At 54.7% G+C, this 19,308-nt stretch overlaps 1 protein-coding gene across 1 annotated transcript in view; it reads right to left on the reverse strand.

Moving 5' to 3' along the window:
- ZC3H18 (zinc finger CCCH-type containing 18) overlaps positions 1 to 19,308 on the reverse strand; it is a 68,542-nt gene that overhangs the window by 911 nt on the left and 48,323 nt on the right. Inside the window, 10 exon segments of the mRNA XM_010355570.2 lie at positions 473 to 569; positions 2,532 to 2,628; positions 3,238 to 3,306; positions 3,308 to 3,438; positions 3,576 to 3,736; positions 6,017 to 6,082; positions 6,550 to 6,693; positions 7,223 to 7,327; positions 7,947 to 8,072; positions 9,200 to 9,391. Coding sequence (XP_010353872.1) covers positions 473 to 569; positions 2,532 to 2,628; positions 3,238 to 3,306; positions 3,308 to 3,438; positions 3,576 to 3,736; positions 6,017 to 6,082; positions 6,550 to 6,693; positions 7,223 to 7,327; positions 7,947 to 8,072; positions 9,200 to 9,391 — 1,188 coding nt within the window.

Below are 19,308 nucleotides of genomic sequence, written 5' to 3' on the forward strand. Positions count from 1 at the left end.
TGAGGTGTAAGCAGCAGCGCGGGTGCCCTCCCTGGAGGGGAACTTCCACTGAGTGCTCAGTGGCCACCAGGACAGGCAAGGGGCTCCCGGGATGGCCAGGCTCCCATTGCCACAGGCAGGCCTGGTCCTAGCCACTGGCTCCCGGGCTTTGTGGAGCAGAGACTGGGAGGGTCCTGGGCTGGCCCCGCACAACCTCCTGCTCTTCTTCCCACCTCCGTGCCCAGAGCTCTTTGCCCAAGGACATGGGGAGCAGAGGGCAGCCTCCAGCCTCGACCAGGGCAGGAGTGTGTGTGCGGGGGTGGGGTTGCCCTTCCTTGTCCCTGTCCCTCACCACATCAGCCCAGCAGGAGCTGCAGGAGCTGGAGCACCTCCAACCTGGCCCAGTGCTAGCCCTGCTGCTGCTGGCCTCCCTGGGAAAGAGGCTCAGGCTACCACCCTCAGTGTGCCCAGGGCACATGCTGGGTCCACTCACCTGTCAGCCGGGGCTGCAGTGGCTTTGGAGTTCTGGCCTCTCTGTCGCTCTGGCTTCGGGGAGCCCAGTCTCCCACCTGACTTCCGGTCCCGAGAACCTGGGTGATAGGTACAGAGTGAGACCACCCTCCTGGTTTATAGGGGATGGCAGTGCGGGTGGCCTCACCAATGCCAGGGACTCACTTCTAAAGTCTGAGGCTGCTTAGTTCACCTCCTTCATTTTTATAAAGAAATAAAAAGGGAGCCAAGGAGAAGAGAAGAGAGATGTGGACACCAAGGCGTCCAGAAATGAGGCTGAGGCCAAACCTGGGCTCCAGGTTCCACCAAGCAGCCAGTATCTTGTGCAGAAAGACAAAACTCCTTCCTAGCTTTGAAGAAATTTATCACACGGGGCTTCAAATATGGAACAACAAAAAAGACATGGCAGTCAAGACACACAAGCAGAGCCAAGAGACAGGCGTGTTTCACTCGGGCAATGTTAGGAAGGAGGCGAGGCAGCCTAGACAGGGTCCACTGCCCAGCGCAGGCCCAAGGCTCATGTGTGAACAAAGCTCTGTGGGACCCCAGTGGCCCTGGCTCCAACCCCAGGCAAGGACAGCAAGGCTGTTCCAGACCAGCCACACAGGACACAGCCCTGGGCTTAGGGACAAAGGTGAGCAGCTTCCTCTTCCTGTGCCCGACAAACTCAGAGAACTACTTGGGAAGGGGTCTGAAGCCCCCTGCGTGTTCTCTGTGTCTGGGAGTGGCTGTGCGGGTGGCCAGGCCCCCTTGTCCTCTGTTTGGTTTAAGCTCCACCCATCAAAGCCAGCCAGGACAACCTCCCTGTCTTTCCATCTGGGCCCCAGCTCTTGGGGTGTGGTCAGGACGGCTGGGGGTCCCCGAGGCCCTTTCAGGTCTATGTGGCTCAGCAGTAACACAGACACTGTCTGCCCTGTCACTCAGTTCACAGGAGCCCAGGAGGGTCTCCAGAGGGCACGAGGCATGTGGGTCCAGCTGTCTTCTGTCAGTCAGACTGAAGAGATTTGCAAAAATGGAAAAACCAATGCCATTCCTGCTCATTTGTTTTGGAAAATATAATTATATTTTGCAAAAATGACACGTGTAAGAAAAATACAGTTGCTCTTGTTGCCCAAGCTGGAGTGTAATGGCACAATCTCAGCTAACTACAACCTCCACCTCCCGGGTTCAAGCGATTCTCCTGCCTCAGCCTCCTGAGTAGCTGGGACTACGGATGCGTGCCACTATGCCCAACTAATTTTTTGTAGTTTTAGTAGAAACGGGGTTTCACCATGTTAGCCAGGCTGGTCTCGAACTCCTGACCTCAGATGATCTGCCCACCTTGGCCTCCTAAAGTGCTGAGATTACAGGTGTGAGCCACCATGCCCGGCCTATTACTGTTATTTTTATTTATTTATTTTTGAGACAGAGTCTTGCTCTGTGGCCAGACTGGAGTGCAGTGGTGTGATCTTAGCTCACTGCAACCTCCGCCTTCCGGTTCAAGTGATTCTCCTGCCTCAGCCTCCTGAGTAGCTGGGATTACAGGTGCCCGCCACCATGCTTGGCTAATTTTTTTTTTTTTTTTTTTTTTTGAGATGGAGTCTCGCTCTGTAGCCCAAACTGGAGTGCAGTGGCCGGATCTCAGCTCACTGCAAGCTCCGCCTCCCGGGTTTACGCCATTCTCCTGCCTCAGCCTCCCGAGTAGCTGGGACTACAGGCCTCTGCTACCACGCCCGGCTAACTTTTTATATTTTTAGTTGAGACGGGATTTCACCTTCTTAGCCAGGATGGTCTCAATCTCCTGACCTCGTGAGCTGCCCGCCCCGGCCTCCCAAAGTGCTGGGATTACAGGCGTGAGCCACCGCGCCTGGTCCTGTTATTTTTAAACAAACATTTAAAAACTTTTTAGTTTTAGTTTTCAATACTGTAATACTGACAGGCATAATCTGCAAGTCAGATGTTTTCTGGGCCCTCCTGCTTATTAAGAGTGATGGGGTCTGAGTCCAGCTGCTCCGCATCCCCAGGCTCCCACCCCCGGCCCTGCCCCCGGTTGGGAGGCTCACCTCGGTCTGGGGATGTGTTCGCCCGCTTGGCTGGAGGAGGGCTCTGCCTGTCCTTGTCTGATGGTTCATAGCGCTTCCTGCTTCCTTTATCAGCCGCCTGGGACAACCGAGAGGCTGGTGAGGATGGCAGGGCCAGGAGACAGCAGCTGTGTCCTCACCCCAGACAACATGGGTTCCTTGCCAGCAACCTGCTCTGCTCTCAAAGGTCCCACCACATGCCCATGAAACCCTGTAGCCCCAAGTGAGGCCTCCATGACCCGGACCAAGAGCACCTCCACTGTGCACTTGGGGCCCTTCATGTTCCATGGGAAGCACCCTGAAGGCCTTCCTGCTCCCCATGGGGGCCACTCTAGGAGGACCTGGGACCCCTGAAACCAGGCCTCTTAACCTTCCAGCAGAGGACAGGGCCCGAGGCTTCCTGTATTGTGTTGAGACTGACTGGCAGGGAATGGTGGCCACAGGCACAGAGAGAACACCCTCTCTGTTCAGAGAGAGGCTGGCAGCACCCGAACCTCCCCAGATGCTCACACTTCCCGGCCCAGGCCGGGAAGATGGAGTCTCGCTCTGTCGCCCAGGCTCTGCCGACACCTGCAAGGCCCCACCGGCCCTCACTCAGGTTCTGTCCCCCAGGAGGAAGCTGTCTCAGGAAGCACATGGACCCAGGCCCAGACGCTGGGGTGGCCACCAGCAGGGCCCTTGCCCTCACCTTATTCAACAGTGTCAACTTGATCTCCTTGTGGGCTACAAACGTGCCCTGCTGGGGCTGCCCAGGGGGGTGCTTGCTGGGGGGTTGAGGGCTGCTGGGAGGACTTCCCCGCCGCTGGAGCTTTTGCAGGTTTGGGTGGCTGCGTGGACGAATCCCTTTTCCGCTTTTCCTCTTTAGCACCATCTTCTTTCTTAGGTTTTCCTACCAATGACAGGTCTGCAGTCACGGGGGTACTGGTGAGTTTCCCGTGGCCACACCAGCAGCCAGGCAACGTCTGTGCTGATGCCACCCTCCTCCCCCTGGAGCTACTCCTTAAAGGTACCAGGGCTCCCAAGTACCTTTCTCCTTCCTGGTCTGGGCTGGGGCTGGGGATCGAGAGCTGGCTGAGGACACGGGGCTAGCCAGGTCTGCGTACATGTCCTCCGAGTCCACGCTGTGTGCAGAGCTGCTGCTCGACGTAGCACTGGACACTGAGGAGACACTGCTCACGCTCAGGGACCTGGACACATGAGAACATCTCACCACAGTCCAACCACAGACTGGAGGGAGGGGCCGGCGGGGGGTGCTCCATGGTCCACGTTTATCCAGTGTCCATTTATGGATCATGTACCCACGGAATGTGTGATTTTGGGGGGACACTGGGCAGTTCCAGGGTTACACAGTAAGGGACATCTCCATGGCTGGGCCAGGGCCCCATTTCACTAACGAATGTCAGGTTGCGGCTGGGCACGGTGGCTCGCGCCTGTCATCCCAGCACTCTGGGAGACTGAGATGGGCAGATCACCTAAGGTCAGGAGTTCGGGACCAGCCTGGCCAACATGGTGAAACCCCGTTTCTACTAAAAATGCAGAAATTAGCCGGGCATGGTCACGGGCGCCAGTAATCCCAGCTACTGGAGAGGCTGAGGCAAAATAATTGCTTGAACCCGGGAGGTGGAGGTTGCAGTGAGCCAAGACAGTGCCACTGCACTCTAGCCTGGGCAACAAGAGTGAAACTCCGTCTCAAAACAAACACAAACGAAACGAATGTCAGGTTGCTTGTTGGGAAGGGAAACAGGACTGAGCCGGAGCCAACAGTGGCAAGGATGGAATTTAAGCAGAGTCCCTGGCTTAGACACCCGTGACAAAAGGGCGATAGCCTCAGCCCACAGGGAAATTAAAAACACAACGAGCTGTTCCGCACAGTCTCGGGGAATGCCTGAGGAACATGCAGCAGACAGACTGGAAACAGCAGGTCTGCAGCTCCACTGGCTTGCACTCAACATGGACACAGAGCACAGGACTGGCATCTGAGTCCGCCTCGCCCATATCCTGCTCGGGAGAACACCAATCACATCCCCCAGGCACGTTGGGTACCGGAGCAGGGAACGGGGGAAGGTAAGAGAACCATTTTTTTTTTTTTTCAAAAGTCAGGTCTTTTAAAACATTTCAGACCTATCAAGAAACATTTTAGGCCAGGTGCGGTGGCTCACGCCTATAATCCCAGGAGTTTGGGAGACCACGGTGGGAGGATCACTTGAGCCCAGGAGTTTTGAGACCAGCCTGGGCAACATAGCAAGACCGTGTCTCTCCAGAAACAAAACAAACAACAGAAAAAATAGTTTGACAAACATATAAACCACCTGCTGCCTGTAAATGAAAGAGTTCTGTGTGAGGAATCTAAGGACTGATTTAATACTTTCTTTCAAAACAAGTAAACAGCAGAAATCTTTTTTTTGAGACAGGATCTCTGTTGTCCAGGCTGGAATGCAGTGGCGTAGGGACCACTGCACACACCACTATACCCAGCTAATTGAAAAAAATTTCTGGGCTGGGCATGGTGGCTCATACGTGTAATCCTAGCACTTTGGGAGGCCAAGATGGATGGATCACCTGAGGTCAGTTCAAGATCAGCCTGACTAACATGGTGAAACCCAGTCTCTACTAAAAATACAAAATCAGGCTGGGTGCAGTGGCTCACGCCTATAATCCCAGCACTTTGGGAGGCTGAGGTGGGTGGATTGCCTGAGCTCAGGAGTTTTGAGACCACCTGGGCAACGTGGTGAAACCCTGTCTCTACTAAAATACAAAAAATTAGCTGGGTGTGACAGCATGTGCCTGTAGTCCCAGCTACTCGGGAGGCGGAGATTGCGAGACTGCGCCATTGCACTCCAACCTGGGCAACAAGAACAAAACTGTATCAAAAAAAAAAAAAAAAAATATATATATATATATATATTACTTTTTCTGTGGAGATGGGGTCTATGTTGCTCAGGCTGGTCTCAAGTCCTGGGCTTAAGCAATCCTCCTGCCTTGGCCTCCCACAGTGCTGGGATCACAGGTGTGAGCCCCCGCGCCTGGCCCACAAAGCTTTTCCATGTATTCTCTTCTGAGATGTTTTTTATCAGCTTCCCCACCCCTCTGGCTGGTTCCCTTGATAGCTGTGACAGGCCGTGCAGGCCCGGCCCCTGTGGCTCCTCCCCAGGTGCAGGTGCTCTCCCAGGTGCTGCGGCATCAAGTCAGCAGGGCAGAGGCGCCTCCTCCCGGCCCGAGTGCCCTCGAGTTGGTGAGGCTGTTTTGTGGGGGAAGGGAGGGGTCTCCCTATCACATGAGTCCTGGCCCATTTTCTCAAAGTTTTCAAAGTTTCGACCACAGCCTTCCATGGCCCCAAGGTGACTCAGACACAGAAGGGCCCCAAGCCTGCATGCGGGAGACAGCCCAACCCACAAGCTGGCTTCTTCGGGGGACTTCCTGGCCCCAAAGGGGAGGGAGAAACAGAGGCACAGGGTGATGGGGACGACCTGGATCGGGAGCTGGAACCACTATAGCTGCTGCCACTGCCGCTGCCGCTGCCGCTGAGCGTCCGCCTGTAATACAAGCAACAGCTCGGCTCAGGGGGTGTGGCCTCCGCAGCCCCTCACGGCCTCCCCTCCCCACCAGCAGCCCAGCAGCCCTGTGAGGTGAGGCTCCAGACTGGCCTTGCCACTGCCTTGGAACAGGGCCTGGGCCTGTCTTCCTTTAGGCACAGTGTTTCGTCAGGATAAAAAGTGCAGTCTCTCAGGGCAAGCACCTCCCAGTGTAGACAGGGGCGGTGAGGGGAAGGCCTGTGCTCCCTGCCAAGCTGTCCTTTCCCCTTCATGCTCCAGAAACACAGACTCAGGGAAGGGACAGGACAGGTTCCCGGGTAAGGGCTCACTGGGTGCTGCTGCTCGGCTGGGGGGTGCCTCCCACCACCTGGCTCTCGACCTGGCACTCTGGATTTCCAGCAGTGCCAGCATCACAGGGCACCAAGAACATGGAAAGCCCGAAGGCCCATGGACACTGAAATGCTCACCTCCTGGGGGGGGTCCTGGCTGGCCGCTCCTTCCTCCTGGCTTCCCGAGGGTCTCCTGGCTTGGTGGGCTCGGGGACAGGAGCAGTAGTTTTGGTGGCCTGTGGTGGGGCTTGAGGCAGGGCCGGCTTCTTCACTGACTTCTCTCTGTGAGACAGGGAGGCTCGAGCAGGGCAGGGCTGGTGGATGAGGCCCCGCTGGCCTACGTCCTCTTTAAAGGTACCCACACCTCGGGGAGCGACACTGCATGCTTGTGACGCTAAGTGAGCACGCTCGTGCCTGGACACAGTTCCCACCTGTCAGCGTCAGAGCACCTGGGAATGGCTTCGAAGGCCCCAGCAGCCCCTCTAACAGGCAAGAGCTACAGACACCGCCAGACAATGGGGAGAGCAGGCTAATACGAAGACCCCTTGAGAACACCCGGCTGCTGCCATGTCCCCAGGGCTGTGCTCCGTCCCCAGGGCTCCCGGGGGAGCGCTGCAGTGTAAGGGCGGCCCGGGAGAACAGGGGCTGTGCCCAGTGCCCCCCAGCCCAGTCACCCTCCGGGAACAGGCCCCCCCCGAGACATCCTCACCTCTTTGGTCCCAAACACAAATGAGAGATAGAGACCGAGGGAGGAGGCTGCAGCCTCTGGAGGCCTGGCCGGCCAGGACTTGCCCACAGGCTGGGCACTCACCCTGCTTTCCCGGGCAGCGGGGCCGGCTCCCCCTTGGTTCTGATGGAAGGTCGATGCGGGGAAGGTGTTGGGGATGGGGACGGGGACGAAGAGAAGGACCGGGACCTGGGGGAGTGAACAAAGCTGTGAGAAGGGGCCTGGGGGTGTTTCTTCACCAGCCCAAGCCCACTGAGGACTGACCCACCCAGACCCACGGAGAAGGCCACGAATTTCCATTTATGTGCCTCAGGTTTAACTTCAGTTCTGGACTGTTCTGGCATCTGCTAAATACACAGGCCCAGAGTAGACCGTGGAGTGTGGAAGGTGTCAGCAGCCCCTGGTGGGCCCTCCGGGAGGCAGGTGCCACGTTCACGTGTGTGCAGGATGGGAGGGGACAGGTTCCTTGGCAGTGGGGCAGCAGAACAGCTCCCACAGAAACACCGCAGGACAGGGCTGGGTCTGGCCCCTTCCCGGAGGACTGTCCCCGGAGGACTGGAGTGCCTCAACTCAAGGATCTCAGGCTGTGGCCCTCAGTGACAGCACACATCTACACAAGGACGAGGGCCCACAAGGCTGGTGTTTGGCGGGGGACACAGGACATGACCCCCTGGCCATCCTAGTTCAGCTGCCAGCAGGGACTTTCAATACCCCAAGGGGCTTATTGGTGCCACAACTAAAGCCACATCCACAGGTGCCCATGCTCCCTGCACCTGCCGAGGGCCCTGCATGGGTCCCAGGGACGTACCTGGACCGGCTTCCTGAGAACGAGCTGTGTCTGGAAGAGCGGCTGGAGTAGGAGCTGTAGGATGAAGACCGCGATCGTGACCGGGAGGAGCCGGAGCCGGAGTAGGACGATGACCGCGAAGATGACCTGGGGTGGGCGGGAGGGAGAGTGGCGAGAAGTGAGAAGGACCCTCCCTGCCCCGCACACCCTCTGCTGACCTGCTGTTCTTTGGCACAGACCTGAATGCACAGCTACACACACGTGCACAGATGCACACATGCGCACAGATGTACACATGCGCAGCTATACACCCACAGATGCACAGCTACATATGCACACAGACGCACACATGCGCACAGACGTATACATGCACAGCTACACACCCACAGATGCACAGATGCACACATGCACAGACGCACAGCTATACATGTGCAAGTTGCATACGTGCACACACACACAGCTACACAGGCGCAGATGCACAGCTACACACGTGCACAGCTGCACATGCGCAGACACACAGACGCACAGCTACACACGTGCACAGACGCACAGCCATACACGCGCAGACACACAGCTACCCACATGCGCACAGACGCATACAGCCTCCCCCAGACACTCCCACCCCTCCTCAGTGGAGAACAGCATTTAGAAATCAAGACGTGGGCCTGGGGTGTGCCTGCTGTTACTGGGCGTCGCTGCCTGAGTGGACAGAGCCAGGATGTGTGCGCTGACCCAGCTCACGTGCGTCTGTGTGTGTGTCTATCTGTCCCTCTGCACCCACTGTGAAGCCTGGCCTCCCACCCACACCTCCTGTTCCTGCCGAGCACCGTGGGGTCCACCCCAGTCCCCTGCTTTCTGTCATCCCTCCCTCAGGAGCCAGGCTCCTGTGTGCTGAGACCAGCACTGTACGTGGAGGGGAACAGCTTCAGGTCCACTCTGGAGGAACAGATGGACTCACTGGGCCCCAGGTCTGTGCATCCTCCCGCATCCAGATGCCCCTCCCTCCAGTGTGGCCTGGGACTCCCTGGGAGCAGTCGGGCTCAGTTGCCGGTGTCTGTGCCCCATTTGGGGTCACTGCATCAGTCCTGCTTGGCATTGATGCTCTTTGCTGAATGTATAAACGCTGGGTTAGTCCCACTGACTGGCCTTCAGGCAATGATCCCACAGCAAACAGTGGGGCTGTGGTGTTCCCCACCTGACCCAGGGAGGTACATGGTGTTCAGCTGACGGCTCTGAGGTGCTGACACCCCAGCCGTCCCAGAAGCCCTCCTTACCTGGAGGAATTAGAGGCAGAGGCTGACGAGGCTGATGTTTTCCGACGCCTTCGAGCCCGGCTCGGGGAGACCGACACCCCGAGTTTCTTCTTGGGAGACTTGGATCGGCGCCAAGGGTCCTTCCACTCATCTGCTCGCTTCACCTGTGGCCCCGCAGTGGCGGCCTCCTTCTTTGGTGGCTCAGCTTGGCGGCTGAAATCACAGAGATATTAGCAACTCTCGGGCCACCTTCCGCTTCACAGCAATGCCGTGTGGGTGACAGCAGTGGGGGAGATACTGATCTCGTACCTGGCTCAGGATCACCCGAGAAACAAAGGGTCCTACAGGGAAAACGGATCACTCACAAAACCCGTATCACAGGGACAAGACGAGCAGCGCTCTCTCCACAAACCGTCTTGGCGCCAGTGTCTGTTACTCAGGGACACCCAGGTTTCTCCTGAGCCAGAATGGCAGTTACTTTTTGTGGGTGTCATTACTTACTTAATTTCCATCTTCCCAACTACGCTGTCAGCTCTGGGAGGGACAGGGATGGTGTCTAATACTATCTGTAGTGCTGACATACTAGTAGGTTCATAATAAATATTTATGAAATAAGCCCGGGCACGGTGGCTTACGCCTGCAATCCCAGCACTTTGTGAGGCCGAGGCAGGCGGAGAAGTTGAGGTCGGGAGTTCCAGACCAGCCTGGCCAACATGGTGAAACCCCGTCTCTATTAAAAACACAAAAATTAGACTGGGCACAATGGCTCATGCCTATTATCTCAGCACTTTGGGAGGCTGAGGTGGGTGGATCATGAGGTCAGGGGTTCGAGACCAGCCTGGCCAACACGGTGAAACTCCATGTCTACTAAAAATACAAAAATTAGGCTGGTATGGTGGTTTACGCCTGTAATCCCAGCACTGTGGGAGGCCGAATCACGAGGTCAAGAGATCCAGACTATTCTGGCTAACACAGTGAAACCCCATCTCTACTAAAAATATAAAAAGTTAGCCAGGCGTGGTGGCAGGTGCTTGTAGTCAAAGCTACTTGGGAGGCTGAGGCAGGAGAATGGTGTGAACCCGGGAGGCGGAGCTTGCAGTGAGCCGAAATCACGTCACTGCACTCCAGCCTGGGCCACAGAGTGAGACTCCATCTCAAAAAAAAAAAAAAAAAAAAAAAAATTAGTTGGGCGTGGTGGCGGGCACCCATAATCCCAGCTACTTGGGAAGCTGAGGCAGGAGAATTGCTTGAACCTGGGAGGCAGAGGTTGTTGTGAGCTGAGATCATGCCACTACACTCCAATCTGGGTGACAGAGCCAGACTCCATCTCAAACAAAACAAAACAAAACAAAACAAAAATTAACTGGGCGTGGAATACGTGCCTATAATCCCAGCTACTCGGGAGCCTGAAGCAGGAAAATCGTTTGAACCCAGGAGGCACAGGTTGCAGTGAGCTGAGACTGCACTACTGCACTCCAGTCTGGGCAACAGAGTGAGACTCCATCTCAGAAAACAAATAAAAAACCCAACACAAATGATATTAAAGTGACCCCCTATATATAAATCTTTATCTGATTTCTTAAAGGGCAAACTCCTGAGAAATGGAATTAATGGGTCAAAGGAGATATATATTTTACAGGTTCTTGGTAGGTTATCAAATATTTTTTCCTCATTTAGCCAGCAGTGTGCGGTGCCAAACCTGAGCTTGGTGTCACCTCTAACAACCACAACCACCACCTAGACACAAACCAACCCAAAATCCTGGCAATTGTATAAGCAGAACATGGTTTTTTTTTTTTTTTTTCTTTAAGAGACAGGGTCTTGCTCTGTTGCCCACGCTGGAATGTGGTGGCATGATCACGGCAGCCTTGAGCTTCCAGGCTGAAGGGATCCTCCCACCTCAGCCTCTTTGAGTAGCCAGGACTGCTGGTGTGCACCACCACACCCAAGTCATCAAACACTGCTTTAAGGTCTCCCTATGTTGCCCAGGCTGGTCTCGAATTCCAGGCCTCAAGCGATCCTCCCACCCTGGCCTCCGAAAGTGCTGGGGTTATAAGCTTGAGCCGTCATGCCTGGCCTGCAAACACATTTTAAAAGGCTGTTTTAGCTCCTGTGTTACTGTTGAGTAGATTCTCTGCCCTATGTCTTGCTCACCTCCGGCTCTGCTGTGGTAGCATCTGTTTACGTCACATGACAACACATGAAACCATCAAAACCATCGGTGTTTATATTTTCAGAGCTTGTTTAATCAACCAACTGGCCAGCAAACATGCCTGCTATCTGCTGAGAACGCAGGATGGGGGCAGCTTCCCACTTAACACTGACCTAAGGACACGGACACACGACATCACAGCTTCAGCTCCTGTATATCAGCCCAAAACCCCAAGAGCTATTGCCACATCTGGGAGTCTCCTGGAAAAGTAATCCAGGAAGAAGTCAACGCCTGTCTGATGATCCTCCTTGTCACAAGCTACTGGAGAGCTACTTTCACCTTTATACTTCCTGTATACTCTCATCCTAAAAACCCAAGAGAAAACGGAGCACTGGTGAGCCACAGGGACGGTGGCCCTTCCAACACAGGGAGAGGGAACGGCAGAAGTCAAGGCATGGTCGAGACCACCTCGTCTTCGGGTGAAGCTGTAACAGCATGTGGAGTCCTTGCTGTGGTGAGGGGGAAGGAAAACAGCATCTGCTTGTCCCCTGCCATGGCATGGAAATAAAACCAGCTGAGGTCCAGAGAGGCGGGCGGTGCAGACTCCACAATCTCAGGGCAGCTGGTGCCTGCCCCCCAGGAAGAACTGCTCATTCCCTCCGGGGACAATGACACCGAATTTCCAAATGAAGATGGCCAGAGGCAGGCCCTGCAGGGGTCAGTGAGGTCTCTCCTTCTCTGGGCCAGGGCTGTGGATGGGCCTGCACTGTCTCGTCACTGCACAGTGTGCCCTCCGCTGCCACCGGCCGCACCACTTTCCTTCTGAAGTAGCTGCTTCCAGGCCCAGGAAGCAAGGAAGTCCTATCCAGCAAGTCCATGTTCCCATGTGTGGGACACGGTGGTACTGATTGTAACCAGGATGCAGATAACCAGTTTTTTTCTTTCTTCTCTCTTTTCTTTTTTTTAGATGGAGTCTTGCTCTGTTGCCTAGGCTGGAGTACAGTGGTGTGATCTCGGCTCACTACAAGCTCCGCCTCCCAGGTTCACGCCATTCTCCTGCCTCAGCCTCTCGAGTAGCTAGGACTACAGGTACCCACCACCACACCTGGCTAATTTTTGTATTTTTAGTAGAGACTGGGTTTCACTGTGTTAGCCAGCATGATCTCGAACTCCTGACCTCGTCATCTGCCCACCTCGGCCTCCCAAAGTGCTGGGATTACAGGTATGAGCCACCGTGCCCAGGCCATTTTTGTTTTTGAGACAGTCTCGCTCTGTCACCCAGGCTAGAGTGCAGTGGCGCAATCTCAGCTCACTGCAACCTCCGCCTCCCAGGTTCAAGTGATTCTTCCACCTCAGCCTCCTGAGTAGCTGAGAGTACAGGCACCCGCCACCATGATCAACTAGTTTTTGTATTTCTCATAGAGAGGAGGTTTTACCAAGCTGGCCAGGCTGGTCTCAAACTCCTGACCTCAAGTGATCCACCCACCTCAGCCCAGATAACCATTTTTACTTTTGACTTTATTACTACAGTAATAATGACATGATTTGGGATCAGCTTTACAGTAATGAGGCAAAATTTCCTTTTAAAAGGTGTTTGAGTTTAAAAAGTGGACCAGATGCACTGGCTCATCATGCCTGTAATCCTAGCACTGTGACAGGCTGAGGTGGGAGGGTCGCTTGAGGCCAGGGGTTTGAGACCAGCCTGGGCAACATGGCAAAACCCCATCTCTACAAAAAATACAAGAATTATCCAGGCACGGTGTTGTGCACCCGTGGTCAGTCGGGGCTGAGGCAGGAGAATCACTTCAGCCTGGGAGGTCAAGACTGCAGTGAGCCGTGATTGTGCCCCTGTACTCCAGCCTAGGCGAAAGGGCAAGAAGACCCTGTCTCCAAAAGAAAAAAAAAACAGTGAAAGTATTTAAAATATGCAAATACATAACAAGCAGTATCTGGATACAGAAAATTATGCAAGTGGGGGCTAGGCACGGTGGCTCATGCCCGTGATCCCAACACTTTGGGAGGCCGAGGCAGGCAGATCACTCGAGGCCAGGAGTTTGAGACCAACCTGGACAACATGGTGAAACCCTGTCTCTACTAAAAATACAAAAATTAGCCGGGCCTGGTGCTGCCTGTAATTCCAGCTGCTCGAGAGGCTGAGGCAGAAGAACTGCTTCAACTTTGAGGCCGGGCGCGGTGGCTCACCCCTATAATCCCAGCACTTTGGGAGGCCGAGGCAGACGGATCACGAGGTCAGGAGATCAAAACCATCCTGGCTAACACGGTGAAATCCTGTCTCTACTAAGTATATTAAAAAAAAAAACTAGCCGGGTGAGGTGGCAGGTGCCTGTAGTCCCAGCCACTCGGGAGGCTGAGGTAGGAGAATGGCGTGAACCTGGGAGGTGGAGCTTGCAGTGAGCCCAAGATCGCACCATTGCACTCCAGCCTGGGCAACAGAGAGAGACTCTGTCTCAAAAAAAAAAAAAAAAAAAAAAAAAAAAGAAAAGAAAAGAAAAATTATGCCAGTGGCACAAGAATTGGGTGAGTCTGGGAATTGATCTGTGTTGTTAAGTCACATCTATGGACTCCGAGAACCAAATATAAATGAACTGTGCCCCAGCTAGTGTCTTTCCTCAGACCTGGGGTGGGGGCCCAAACCATGAAGATGGCTTCGGTCGGGTGTGCACAGCTCCGGCGGTCAGTTCCAGCGGCAGGTGTCTTGGGAGGCTGAGCCACTGCTCATCAAGAAAGCACCACATGCGAAATGGTCACGTGATGCTGTGGGGGAGGCAGGGCCAGGCCTGGCCGGTCCGAGGCGCAGAGCCAGTGCCAGGAAGCTGCTCCAGCCGGGCCATCTTCCTCATGCTCCCTCCACTGCTTACAGTTTCCCAAACTTTACAAAATCGTTGTGTCTCACATTTATTTATCACAGAAAACATCTCAAATGTTATTTAAGGATTTTTCTATTTCTGTGAAGAAAACCATTCAATGTTGTTAACTCCTACATGCTCTCAGGAATCTTCTAACAGTTTTTTTTGTTTTTCTTTGAGACAGAGTCTTGCTGTCACCCAGGCTGGAGCACAGTGTCAGCTCCCTGCAACCTCCGCCTCCTGGGCTCAAATGATTCTCCTGCTTCAGCCTCCTGAGTAGCTGGGACGACAGGCACATGCCACCACGCTCAGCTAAGTTTTGTATTTTAAGTAGAGACTAGGTTTCACTGTGTCGGCCAGGCTGGTCTTGAACTCCCAACCTCAGGTGATCCACCCACCTCAGCCTACCAAAGTGCTGGGATGACAGGCATGAGCTACAGCGCCCAGTCTTGTAATTGTTTTTATGGTACATTCTCATCTCCTAGGAAAGGCCTGGCTGATCCCAGGTTGGAGGGAAGAGCTTATGGTGTCAAGACCCAGCTGGGAGGTGCAAGGAACAGCCCTGTGTGCACCAGGAAGCCACAGGACACGGCTGGGATGGTGGGCTGGGATGGGAACCAGGACGAGAGAGCTGGGCTCAGGCCATGGTGCCCTGGAGTCCTACTGCAGGCCTGCGCCTCTGACCACGGTGCTTGTAACCTTGGTCCTATGGTGGCTAACAGGTTGTACCTGGGGCAATGGGGCTGGGACCACTGGGCATTGTCTCCACTGTGCTTTGATTGTGAGTCTCCAGGCCCCAAGGCTGCGGCAGAAAGCAAGGCTGAGCACTGGGACCGAGGCATGTGCCCTTCTCTCAGCAAAGGATGTCACTCCAGGGGACATCCTGATTAGACTTGGAAAAACCAAGCAGATACAAAACAAACAAAAGCAAAACACACAACATGGGTGCCCCAGGAGAGCCCACCACGAGCGGCTCAGCTCCTTCACAAGTAGGGGCCTGCTGGGAGGGAGCCAGTGTGGGCTGAGAACGCTTGCAAGGGATGGCCCAGTCAGGAAGGTCCGCCTCCAAGCTGGGCCAGGACAGATCTGGAATTTGCATGAACACTTCCCACCGGAGGGAAAAACCCTCCAGACGACCTCTGACTGAGGAAGCGGCCATTCCCGCAGCACAGGGCCTGTGCTGTCATCTGGCCCCCACTCCCCGTTCAAGGCCACAGAAGACTCTCTAAGGGGCAACGGTCAGCTCTACCACCAATGCAAACATGCCAGAGACAAAACCAAGGGCCGGAGGCTGGCACACTCACAGCTCATGCCTCACCGACACCAGCGGGAACGCAAGGCTGCTACAGGCCCCATGTGTCCAGAAACTCCAACCCAAGCAGCTGCCAAGTTTGGGGTCAAAGGTAAAAAAGGATAAAAATGCAAGAAGGTTCTTTCCTCAATCAAAAGAGCTAAGCATCTGAATCAACACGGGAAAAGGGAGATGGGAGCCTACAGGCCTCCCCCGGCTGAGCCAGCTCAGAGGCAGCTCCGGGAGCACCTCCACAGCGAAGCTTCTCTCCCGGCTCGTTCCTGTGTCTGCTCTGTGGAGCATTCAGCTACAGTCCACATGCTCTGCCCACTTCCCTTAAAACGTAACAGAAAAAGCCCAAAGCAGATCTGGAGTGCCAGACCCATGTCTTTACTTTTTGCAAAAAAAAAAAACAACAACAAAAAAAAGTGGAGTCCAACGGACAGGCCAGAACAGGCCTGAGTGGCCGTCACCTTCTCTGTAACTTGCGCAGAAGGCCACGCGGCCTCATGCACACCCGCGAGAGCCAGTCTCAGCGCAGAGCAGATACAAACACCAGCAACTGCGCCTTCTGTGCGTTAAACTGCACATGAAAATCCCTGACCCCACCAGTCCCTTACCCAGAAGGTTGGTCTAAAACAGGGTTTCTTAACCTTTTTGGGGAAGTCACAAATCCCTCTGAAGAAGACTGTGTAGACTGGTCCACTCCCAGCAGAGATCTTGAGACTCCTGGGGTGCCTTAAACTGGCAGATGAGAGGGCTCAGCCCAAATAACTCAGGATGAAGCGGCGGCCCCGGAAGTAGGCGCTCACCGGATGGGCCACAAAAGGAGTGCGGACACTGTGGTGTCTGGAACTTACCAGGGAAGTGTGAGAATGAAGAGCCCCGGGTGAGTAGGTGCTGGGGGGCAAGTGCTTCCCGTCTCAGGGGTCCACCCCACAATCCCACTGCAGGAGCCTGCCTAGCTCAAGCCCTGAAGGGGCACCCAAAGCCACAAAGGTAAACCTGGAAGCTGAACAGCTTGGAGACAGCAGGCAGCCCAGACAGCTCCCGGAAGGTCCCCAATCAGTGTTTACATTTCTAATGACAATGACTGGTCAAAGAGCATCCTAATGACATAATGACCTAATGAGGTGCCTCGGCTGTGAGCACACCCACTGGCCTAGCTATAAAGATTAGAAGTAGGTGTCACAAAAGGGATCGCCCCCCCCCTTCCCCACCTCCCCACCCCCGCTAGCTCTACAGATGCATTTGATAGAATTGATCGAAAGGTTCTGCTCTAATCATTTTAAAATAGCCCAGATGGAGGAGCGGGTAAGCCTCAAAAGGCAAACCAGGTCGAAGACAACGGCACAACTCCGCCTCCAGCCGCAGGTCCAGGGGGAGCTGGTCAGGAACTCCTGCCAGAGATCCCAATGGGGATGAGATCCCGACGGGGACAAGCTAGCCAGTCCCAGAGTCAAACAGCTTAGGCAGTAAGAGAGAACCTCAGGAAAGAGGGGTATTAGGCTAGAGATAAGGAAAAGAAAGGGCTCCCCCATGGACAGCCTCAGACGGCTCAGGGCAGCGTTTCCTATCGGGGCTCAGCATTCTCCTTCCTGGGGGAGGCCCTCAACTCTACTCAGGACACCCACGGCACCCAACGGTGGCCAACTCTTGCTCCTCCTGCTGCCCCTTGTGAAGCCTGGGGTGGTGAAGTGCCTGCTATAATGAGCTTGGGCTGCGCTGGCGACGAAACAAAAAGTGACTGCGCTTCATTAGGATGTAGCCCCCGACGGCCTATTCCCAGCGCAATGTGCTGCACACTGCAGAGCCCCTCATTCGTGTTCTGCTCGGTAGCTGAAGGCAGAATCTTCCCAAATGGATCTCCCTGGGCAAAACTGTGTCATTTTCCTCCAGTTTAGGTGAGAAAAATTCTTTCTATTCATCTGATGATTAAAAACTCCCAACCTGCCAAAGGCCCACCCATTCAATATGTGTCTCACTGCAAGGGGAATTCGGCTGCTCCTGAAAAGGCAGCCAGGCTAGTTCTGGCTGATAAGTGAGAAGGAAGCAGGAGCACTGGCTGGAAATTCTGCGCTGGGGAAACCCTTGTCCTCCAGGCAGGTAGCGGGCCTGGCAGGGTTCCCACGAAGGTGAGTGAAGCCAAGACTGGGGACTCCCCAGCACCCGGAAGCTGGCTGAATCCAGACAAGCGATGCAGAGCAGAGAACGTCAGCCCTGCTGCTGGCAGCCTGGGGAAGGCGCTGAGGGCAGCCCCAGGAGCACAAGCAAGTGATTGAGGAAGGAAAGAAACGGACGTGAGCCTCGCAGAAGGGGAATAAACCAGCTCAGAAACAGGTGGGAAAAGCGGCTCGGCCCAGTTTGGTGAGAGAAGCTGTTTCTGATTTTAAGAAAAACTCATTTAGTACAGGATTTCCTGAGCCCTAGCTGTGAGCCCAGATCAGGCTAAAGAACGTCTGGGCGCCTCCCAGTCCCCTCCCGAATGTGAGACTCCGTGAGGCTAAGGGCTCGGGGGCTGGCGACGGCAACCTGCTGCCGGGTGGCCATGCTGGCAGAGTTACCCTCTCCAAGCCTCCTGGGATCCGTCACCTGCTTTCCTCTGGGGAGGCTGAGCACACTGGACAGAGGGGCTCGGCAGTTGGGAATCTACCCTCCCATCCCACGAGTCACTAACTTGAGAGGGCCACAGCAGAGGAACACAGAGACCTTAGGCACAACCGCCCTCTAATACATACCCCAAAAGTACACTCTTGTACACAGAAAACATCCCTGAGTTGGAAGCACAGACTCCTGACTGGGAAGAGCCCCAGCTTCTCGGAAACAGGCAGAATCCATGACTAGGGGCTGGGGAAGGTCTGTACAGGCCAGGAACGTGTGCCCACAAGCCACCGAAGTGGACACGCTGAAGGACTCACAAACCCAGAACCACACAGCACAGTGACCTTCCACGTGGATATCATTGCCTTTCTATGTCTCTGCTTCTAAAACCAAGGATCTGGGCTGCGTGAAAACCCCCATTTTACGAATCTAGAAAGCAGACTGAGCTGGTTCTTTTTGTAGAAATCAATCTGCAATTTTGTCAACTTGTAACGATCAATTATGACATGCAGGCAAAAATGCAGGCTGCTACCAAATCTAAAACTCATTGACAGCACCTCCAAATATGAGTGAGCACCCCCAAATGTGGATGAACACCAACCTGTGTGGGACTCTGGGAGACGCAAGGAGGCTGCAGCGGGGAGCAGGGCAGACGGTGATGCCCCAGGACCACCTGCTGCGAGGGCTCCAGATGGGCACTGAGGGCCATGAGGAACAAGAAAGCAGGCTGGCAAGCAGGAGGGGATGGGGAGAACTCCCCTGTGCAGAGGAATCTGAGCAAAACCCTGGAGGAGGTGGAGGCAGCCCGTCCATCCAGGCAGAGGGAACAGAGGAAGTGGGGGCAGTCCCTCCAGGCAGAGGGAACGGAGGAGGTGGGGGCAGTCCGTCAAAGGCAAGAGTGAGCGGCTGGGGGTGGGTGCATGGGGTGCTGGATCTCACCTTTGCAGTGGGGTTCCAGTGGAGAACACAGCCTTAGGCTGAGTCCACACTGAAAATGCTGTGTGCTGTAGGGAAAGGGCTTCTATCCAAAAAGGGCTTGAAAGGCTGAAGAAGACAGCACAATATCAAGGTCAATGCTAGTTTCCCCGTTTGGATGACCATATAAACTTCAAAATAACTATAACATAAAAGGATTAAAAACAGCTGAAGTATGTCACTTATTCTGAATGTTCTTTTTTTTTTTTTTGAGACGGAGTCTTGCTCTGTCGCCCAGGCTGGA

The sequence above is a fragment of the Rhinopithecus roxellana genome, chromosome 20 (assembly GCF_007565055.1).
Source record: "Rhinopithecus roxellana isolate Shanxi Qingling chromosome 20, ASM756505v1, whole genome shotgun sequence".
NCBI lineage: Eukaryota > Metazoa > Chordata > Mammalia > Primates > Cercopithecidae > Rhinopithecus > Rhinopithecus roxellana.